Source organism: Epinephelus fuscoguttatus, linkage group LG19 (assembly GCF_011397635.1).
Source record: "Epinephelus fuscoguttatus linkage group LG19, E.fuscoguttatus.final_Chr_v1".
Lineage (NCBI taxonomy): Eukaryota > Metazoa > Chordata > Actinopteri > Perciformes > Serranidae > Epinephelus > Epinephelus fuscoguttatus.
The window spans coordinates 29,989,118-29,998,214 of record NC_064770.1 but is presented as its reverse complement, the minus strand read 5'-3'; the positions used below and the strand labels follow the sequence as shown (position 1 = coordinate 29,998,214).

The 9,097-nt window shown below is 40.6% G+C and overlaps 1 protein-coding gene across 1 annotated transcript; it reads right to left on the bottom strand.

Annotated features, from left to right (window-relative positions):
* Positions 1-325: 325 nt before the first annotated feature.
* Positions 326-4,611, bottom strand: LOC125879262 (uncharacterized). The gene is made up of 4 exons (XM_049561015.1): positions 4,479-4,611; positions 4,293-4,386; positions 1,568-1,876; positions 326-1,488 (listed from the first exon to the last, which is right to left on the bottom strand). The coding sequence occupies exons 2-4, from the start codon at positions 4,375-4,377 to the stop codon at positions 1,127-1,129; spliced, it is 756 nt and encodes a 251-aa protein (XP_049416972.1). The 5' UTR covers positions 4,378-4,386; positions 4,479-4,611; the 3' UTR covers positions 326-1,126.
* Positions 4,612-9,097: the final 4,486 nt, after the last annotated feature.

Genomic DNA, 9,097 nt, shown 5'->3' with positions numbered 1-9,097 from the left:
CAACCATGGGTTTTTCAAGCCTGGCGACACACTTGCTGTAATTGGCCTGAAGGGCTGCATACCTAAACACCTCTGAAGCAAATATGTTTGCAGCCAAGCGCAGTGAGGAGTTTACAGAAATCTAAACCAGTATAACCAAACAACCTCTCAGACCCGCTGTCACACCACAGATGAGCAAACACATCCGGTCGGAACAGCAGGCGTTCACCCTGTCACAGGAGAGGAAACATAGCTTTTAGGAACATCATGTACAGTACAGATCTTAATAGAGATAATGACGGACAGGCAAAGAAAGAAAACTTTACATGACATAGTCTCACAAAGCTTACCTGGAGGAAATGTTTATTACATTTTACCCATTTCAAATGGAACGAAGCAGATTTAGAAAAATAAAAATCCTTAATATACAATATCTACCACACATTGCATGTTATCAGAAGCTGTGTTTCAGATCAGTATCCACTTACTGTTAGCTATATTAAAAACATCACATCATATTTTGGTTTATGTGTCCCTAATCTATTCCTTTTAATTTCATTTTTATTGGCCCTCTGGTAGCTGCTGGGCCATTCACATGAATTATATCTGCTTAAAGGATTTTTTCAATTTTTTTGTGATAACTAGTAGGCAAATTTCCTCTCCTTCAGTGTCAGTGTATTTGCAGTAAATTCAGAATACTGATTCAGGTTTGCTTTACAATATTTACAATTTGCAAGCGCTGTGTTCATGCAGTGAATAAGCTGACCTTCTTGCATGGGAAGACTGCCCCCTTGTGGCCATCAGCATGAAGTAAAGGTTTTCAGTGGTTACAATGAGCATGATACTACCAGTAATACATGAGTGATATTTGGAAAAAAAATACTATATCAAGCAAAGATCTGTGCTATGGGAGTGAAAATATGCTTTCAGATTTTTACGCAAACCAAACAATACATGAGCCGACTTCTTCCCACCAGTTAAAGATTTACTTATCAGTGAAATATTAAGGTTTTTTGGAGCATCAAAAAAGCTACAAACTCTTGTCCTTCCAGAGCTACAGGCAGGTTTACTAAACAGTCATCTTCATGTCTGTTTTATCTCTGTCATATTTCAACTATTCTATCAGCACCTGAATTCCACCTGTGTCTTATGCCATAAATTTCACCATCGTGATTCCCACAATCATGCAGATCCACTGCAGTTTGACCATATTTCCCGATGAATCGATGACCAGTTTTTGAACCACATGTAGCTGTTGACTGGAGAGATATTTCCCTGTTGAAGGTATCCACAGTGAGCACTCATACGGCTGGCTCAGGTTTCCTTTCTGCACAACTATTGTACTGCTGACATTGTACCGCTGATTATCCACCACTTCCTGTGGGACGGCAAGGTCTGTTAAGTTAACGTCTCCCTGGAACCAGTGGACGGTGCCATCGGGGTAAACTCCTGTGAACCAGCACTCAGCGTGAATCTCATTGATGGAGGAGCCAAAACTTCCAAGGCAGTCTGTAAAGATTAAGGTCATTTAGAAAGATAACAGAAGACAGGGAGGAAAAGTGTAAATAAAGAAAAAGTCATAACTCACCTTGTACTGTAACTACAGTGTTCTTAGACCCTGATCCGGAAGTGGAGCGCAGTTTGCAGAGGTATGTTCCCTGGTCGTCTGGCATCACATTTAGGAGAGTCAGAGTGAGGCTGTGGTCACCACGCTCACACAGAACCTTGCGGTCAGGCTGGCCGTGTCCATTTTGACACACACTTTTGTCTCTAGCCAGCCATTCAAATGATCTAATATCCAACTGGTGTGACGAGACGGCATCACATGTCAGTGTCACATTGTTTCCACACTGGGCAGCGACCTGGGAAATGGTCTGTAGCTCCACACTTTCACTGACTGCATCATCAGAGAGAGGAAAAACAGTTATCTCTTTTAGTCACATTGTGTTATCATTTTTTTTATTTCAATGTCAATACTTAGCAATTTTTTTGTATTCCTCTTACAGGTGATTTAGATTTGGGGCTGCTGGTAAACTCTTAAAGGACTAGTGAGACATTTTGGGAAATAGACTTCATTGTTTTATGACCAAAGGCTAGATTAGAAGATAGGTACCACTCATGTCTGACCACAATTAATATGTAGCTATAGCAGCTAGCCTGGTTCTGTCCAAATGTTACAAAATCCACCCACCGGCACCTCTAAAACTCAACAGCGTTGAAAATCAAGATTAGAAAATATTTTGAAGATGTGGTTTGTGTTTGATTTAAGCAAATCCTTGGAATTTCATTGGAATGCTAAAAAGTGGGTGGGCTTGGAGTTATGCATGCTAAGGAGCTACAGAAGACTTTTAATTATTGTTTTGTTATTTTTTGTGTAGTTGATTACTCAAACTACAAACAATTGCGGGCTATGATAAGAAAGATTATTTTTATAGTTCTGTGCTGGTGATAGCCGTAGTCTAAGGTATTGTGTTTTTTGGTTGTTCGTCCATCCGTCTGTCCCATTCTTGTGAACGCGAATTTCTTCAAATGTGGCACAAATTTCCACTTGGACTCAATGATAAACTGATCAGATTTTGGTGGTCAGAGGGCAGAGGTCAAGGTCACCGTGACCTTGCATCCTTCTCAATCTCATGAACACAATATCTCAAGAACAGCTTGAGGTACCGTATTTTCCGCACTATAAGGCGCATCGGATTATAAGGCGCACCTTCAATGAATGGCCTATTTTAAAACTGTTTTCATATATAGGGCGCACCGCATTATAAGGCGCATAGAATAGAAACTACTGTAGTGGCTGGGGTTGCGTTATGCATCCAGTAGATGGAGCTGCGCTAAAGGGAATGTCAACAAAACAGTCAGATAAGTCAGTCAGTCAAACTTTATTAATAGAATACAAACCAACGTTCTGACAACTCCGTCGTAAGCGTGTCTCTTGAAAGGTGCCATTTTGGGGTCTTTCTACACACACAAGTGGCGTGGGACTGGAATTCCCCTTTACCATTTTTACCGCTGTTACTTCGGCGACGCCCCCTGACTACGGTAGCCATAATTAACCAATATTGATCCATATATAAGGCGCATCGGATTATAAGGCGCACTGTCGGTTTTTGAGAAAATTAAAGGCTTTTAGGTGCGCCTTATAGTGCGGAAAATACGGTAATTACTTCAAATTTGGCACAAACGTTCACTTGGACTCAAATGATGCACTGATTACATTTTGGTGGTCAAAGGTCAAGTCTTCATGATGTCATCTGTCTCATTTCTGTGAACGCCATATCTCAAGAACACCTAGAGGTCATTTCTTCAAATTTGGCACAAATATTCACTTGGACTCAACAATGAAATGACTAGAATTTTGTGGTTGAAGGTCAAAGGTCAAGGTCAGTGTGACCTCACAAAATATGTTTTGCCATAACTCAAGAATTCATACGCTACTTATGACAAAAGTTCACACAAATGTCTAATAGGATAAAATAATGAAATAATGGCATTCTATATCCAAGAGGTCAAAGGTCAGCTTAACTGTGTCATCATAATGTTCTGCATAAAACACTTTTCTGGCCATTATTCAATGTCAATTCTCAAGAACAGAAGGGGAGATGTCAGTCAGATCTTTAACTGGTGACACTAATTCTGGGTGCCCACCTTGAAACTGTGCTGTCGGGGGGACATTTGGTGTGAAGCATTCACACCAAGAGAAACCTGTCTGGTGCGCGGAGGCATACAACCACGGGGCGGCAATTCTAGTTTTGCATTACATTTTATGATTTCATATCACATGCACATTGTCAATTTAATCATTTTTTCACAACGTAGTTTGAACTACGTTTTAATTCACCAAGTTACTCTGAACAAAAATATAAATGCAACACTTGGTGCCACAGGTGTGGCAATGTGCAGTTACAGTCTGTTAAGTGCATAAAAAAGTCTTTAACTAGATCAAATATCAGGCAGAACCATAAGTTGTTTCCAGTCTAGGCTCAACTAAGTTAAAGTTACACAGTTGTAGTAACACGTTTACCACACAGGTGTGAATGTGTTATTGATTTTCTCATCCAATTTAGTAAGAGAGCCAGTTACCATGTTTCCTAAAATGTCAAATTATTCCTTTAAGTCCCAAAATGGGATTGAGGATATGAGGTTTAGCAAAAACACAGAAGAAACTGACTGAAAAATCAGTTTGACTGTTCCAACTGGAAGTCTCCTGTCTGCATTTTTCTCTTCAAGACTTACAACTTATCTTTTAACTTTTAAATCAGAAAAAAAAAAATCTGAAAAAACATCTTTTCATGCACAAAACAAAGCCTCACCAATAATGCAGACTGCTGACATGAACCAGATGATGGAGACCCAGCCAAAAACATGCTGCGTCCTCACACCAGAGGAGAAACTCATCACTTTGATCTGTGTTAAAAGCAACATGTATCACATTAGATCAAACCGCAGAGCCACTGTACTGTACAAGAGGTAAATAAAACAAGTTTGTCTGTACTCACCACCAAACACAAACACGCAGCTAACTGTCTTATATCCAGTGTGGATCTCTGCAGTGCTAAAGCTCAGGAGAATGTGGTGCCATGTGGTGTCAGGTTTTCACTTGAACAGGAGCAGACATGCCCTGGAATGAATGACTGTTGGGAAAGGTTTTGTTTCCTGTCGTCAGACGCCTGGTTAAAAGAAATCTAAAGACTCACAGTCCAAAACACGGAGATTTTATTTCGTAAATCGTCTCTACTTTCCTGGTTTATGAATAGTTTAATATTTTCTTAGTTTACACTTAATTCTGGCAGAACACCTGAAAAGGTCATGAAATATTTATTTTAGCAAATACATATGAATTACGAACAAACGTATACCAATTGAATATATTTAATAGTTTATTAGTAACTTGGATTTAACCATTTTTTTCCCTGTGTACTGACCCCAAAGAGCAATCTTCACACATATTTATTCATCATGAAATCAGTTTTGTCTTCCTTCATATTTAAAGCCCAGAGGCTATGTGAATATATTTCAAAGGTTTTCTAGGTCAGTGCTGCCGCTTCCATCAGATCTGACCCTTGCCCCTGACAATGTGGAGAGTTGGTGCCATCTGACAGTAGGAGTTCAATTTGACAGTTTCCACTGCTGGAAATAAGAGCATTGTGTTCTCTTCAGAAAGGGGGATTTCAGTGTTAATGCACCTTAAAGATATGGTAGGCACCTTATTTTAGAAGGATTGTTGTTATGTTTGTTGAGAGTCTCTTTAAAACCCGATAGCAATAAATGAAATGCTCTGAAAAAAGAACATTTCTTCTGTGAAAGCCTGATTTAATGGCAGAGAATCCTGCATAGAAAGTAGCATTGGCATTGGCATCAACTGCCTACACTGCAAAGCAACTTAAAAAAGGAAGACGTACTTATCAGAAAGAGTCTGACAATAAATGGAATAAAAAAGGTGTTAATGCTGGTGAAGTGTTTCAGAGATGGAGACAAAATGCTTACAGAAGCTTTAGTCTCACGGCTGCAGCTTCATGTTCACGTTTATGTAGCTAACGTTAGCTAGAGCCTCAAATCAAGGTGTGTCCTCTGCCTCACTCCCCGCCGCTACAGACCATCTCACTTGGAGGAGAGCTGGCAGCTGCTCTAGAGACAGAACCCAAGTTAGTGGCTTTGGCAATACGAATCCAGCCAGCACAAACCCCAGCTCCAACTCCTCGCTGGATCAGCTAAGTTAGACCCAGCGCTGTGACACCTGTTGCTGGGGCATTTGCACTGGCCAAATTTTAGCCGCTAAAGTCACCAATGGAAGGTCTGTCTCCACTGCCCGCTTTCCTCCCGGGGAAGCCCTTCACAAGGTGAAGGGATGGTGGGGTGGCTAACGTTATGTAGCTGAGTGATTTCCAACTGGTGGCTGATTTCCAACTGCCTCGCTACAATATGACAAATTTTATGATGTAAACTTAAAGTGAGCTTCCCCTGTTTGAAGACCAGCAGCCGCCACTGCAAAACTAATGACTAAGGAACAATCTGGATCCCGTGGCTACACCAGTTGGGAGCCACTGAACTAGCTAATTCTTGTCTTGGAGAGAGCAGGGCAATGAGGGGCTGAGCAAATGATGATTCAATAATGACTATATTTGATTGTTTGTAGTTTCCATATTAGCTCTCTCCCTGAAGCTGTTTTTACAACTCTGACTTGCACTGATTTGATTTTCAGTGGGCAGATCCTTAATTTGGGCTTTTAGACGACTGTATTGGAAATGCTTCCTTTTTAATCACCGTTATAATTAGAGCATTAAAGAGAGAATTTTACTCTGGGCTTCTATAACAGACTACTTGTAATAGCACCAGTTAAATTGTCCAGCTGTATGAAAGACAAAGGCTTTTTATTCAGCTCCTTCAGCACGAGGTGCACCTCTCTGAGTCACACTGCGAGCACTCTCTTTTAGTGCACCAGTTTGTTTATGGTTTGGAGAAGATTGCCTTTTAAGAGGTTTGTGTAATACCTCTTCTCACTCTGACTCACTTGCACCACTTATCTCTCAGAGGAGATGCCAAAAGACGTGACTTGGTGTGGGGCAGTGCTGGGGAAACTTCAGATTAACCGAATAAAAAAGCCAGCAATCTGCTTGTATCAGCTAGAAACTGGTGGAAAAACACAGTGGCAAAGAAATCTGTCCAGACACCTCCAGATACCACAGTAATCCTGTGTATGAAACTGCAGGCAAGCAGGAAATAACAAGTAACTCCTCACAATGAGAGGCATTGTCATGTTATTTTATTTAAATCAAGTTTATCTTTATAGAGCATAGGCCCCATTCAAGCCTGGTATTCATGTGTGATTTGTGTCTGGATTATCTGGATAATAACATCTTATCCATGTGTCTTTGCATTCATACCTGCTATTAAAATGCTGTTTCACTATCTCAGTCATGCTCACATTGTGCTCAGGTTCAGTTTGCTAATTATGTCTACCATACATCTTAAAAAGAAAACCTTGAAAAGATTCTGCAAAGACTGGGGTTGCCATTTACAAGGCCACAACTAGATCGTGCTTGAGATTATTTCCCATCCTGCTCCTGGTAGAAAGTATTACGCCAAACTCCCTTACAGATCCATGACATATTAAAGGGCCAGTGTGTAAAATGGGTTGAAAACAGTGACATCAGTGGTCAAATTCTAGATTGCAGGGCTCACTTGCTCACTCCTCCCGTCGGGTAAATGACGGCGGCCTCATAGGGACAAAAAGCCTTGCGCACAAGTTTTTCAGGAGTAGGTCTATCTAGTGACGAGGTGAATATTTATTTAGAAATCTAAACCATGTTACGATATTGTGATGAATCCCTCACGAGCAGGAAACCACAGGAGCGTTCGGGAAAAAGGCCAGTTTATTTGAGCACTCCAAAAACTCCAGTAACACTCCAGGGGGTAAAAGACTCCATCCCAAACTCTGACTCTTCTAGCGTAACAGGCACACTTCATACACACACACTCGTTTACCATGCTGAGTGGGGACCCCCTCCCCTCTCTGCTCCACCAATCTCCAGCCCGCACACTGACTGACAGCGTAGCCTGTAAACAGAGCTCAGCTGTTTATTTAGCCTAGCAATATCTCCGGACTATAGTAGCTGCAATGGACGACTTTGAACGCGATTTTGAAGAGTTTCTTGTAGCGGACACAGACCCAGAGCCATACCTGTTTGAGCTGGAGCATACAGATGAGGAACTCCATGTGTTTGATGCTGAGCGGGCGAGAAGAGAGGCTGAATGCACAGAATGGGATTCGGTGCTACTGCTACCATCGTTGGGGAGATATATCATCAGGAGGAAAAGCGCCGCAGAGAGTGCATCACAAGGAGTGAAGATGCGTCTTCTTTTCCTCGCAGATGACGGTTCGGGTTCATTCTCTCCTGTTGTGTGGTAAGTGGGGTCCATTCGCAAACTTCATAACTAAAAAAACTTTTCACTACTCTCTATCGACGAACTACCAACACACTCTGCTGTTTCCTCCTCCTTCTTCCTTCCTCTGTCTTCGTTGGTTCATTTATACACGCGAAACGCGTTCTCTGGCTGGCTGGATTGTCCGCTTGGTCTGCCGTACATACATGGCAGCGCAAGATGGCGATCTCTCTAAAGCAAGGCCCTTGATATATATATATATATATATATATAGAAGCATAATTATAAGGCTATGAAAACCAAACGAATTTTATTTTATAGCGATTATACACTTATATAAACATATTAATGGGTAGAATATTCAGATTCAGATTCAGATTGACAATAAACCATGCCAAATACTACACACTGGCCCTTTAACAATTCCCTACATGTCTGCAAAAAAGTCTAGCAACACAAGATAAAATGTGTCACGTGTCAACTGTATTCTTTTTAAATCAGCATCAATATAATCCATACACTGGACTATTTCAAAGACATTTTTCTTATATATGGGTTTTGATGCTGTAGTTGCATTTAAGTCACTACAGTAGACCCTAGTGCGTCATGCCATACACTGCCACCCACTGGCCAGGTGTTGTCAGTGCAACACAACTCTTTCAAAACGGAAAGCAAGAAATGTGCAGCTCAAGAGACCCGGGCAAGTAAATAAAATCTGGTAACATCAAGTAATATCTGAGGAGTAACACAGTTGTTAAATTATGTGATGAGGAAATTACAATTAACCATCTGTCCACTAAACTGAACATCAGGCATCGCTGGCTATATTTCAACTACTTAGTGCAACTTTGTTCTTGAAAATACTTTATCTGCAGTGACTTTCTTTGGTTGTAAATTAATTGATTTTTGTTATTAGAAGATAATGTACAGTTTTTGTGACAGAAACAATATTTTGACATCATTTTTGCAGGAAAAGTTCATTGAAAAAAATGACAAGAGCAAGGTTCAGTGCTTTTGAATGGCATTGAACAGTATTAGAATATGTTAAAATATGTGAACACTAGTTTAACAGCATTAAAAATATATTTGTATAGTTTCACATGATATATTGTAATCCTTAAATTAAGAGGAATAAAACAGTTCAGAAAAAAATCTTGACTGAGGTTGTGATAACCAGTTTTTTTCCACAGTCCAAGAGAACCAAGGCTTGTTCCCGTTCTTGCACCACCTGGGA

Excerpts from the sequence above, each read along its gene's own strand:
- LOC125879262 (XM_049561015.1), bottom strand. The coding sequence starts at position 4,377 with ATGAGTTTCTCCTCTGGTGTGAGGACGCAGCATGTTTTTGGCTGGGTC. Across the intron at positions 1,877-4,292 it reads GTCAGCAGTCTGCATTATTG|TCAGTGAAAGTGTGGAGCTA; the intron begins GTGAGGCTTTGT and ends CTGATGATGCAG. Across the intron at positions 1,489-1,567 it reads CACTGTAGTTACAGTACAAG|ACTGCCTTGGAAGTTTTGGC; the intron begins GTGAGTTATGAC and ends TAATCTTTACAG.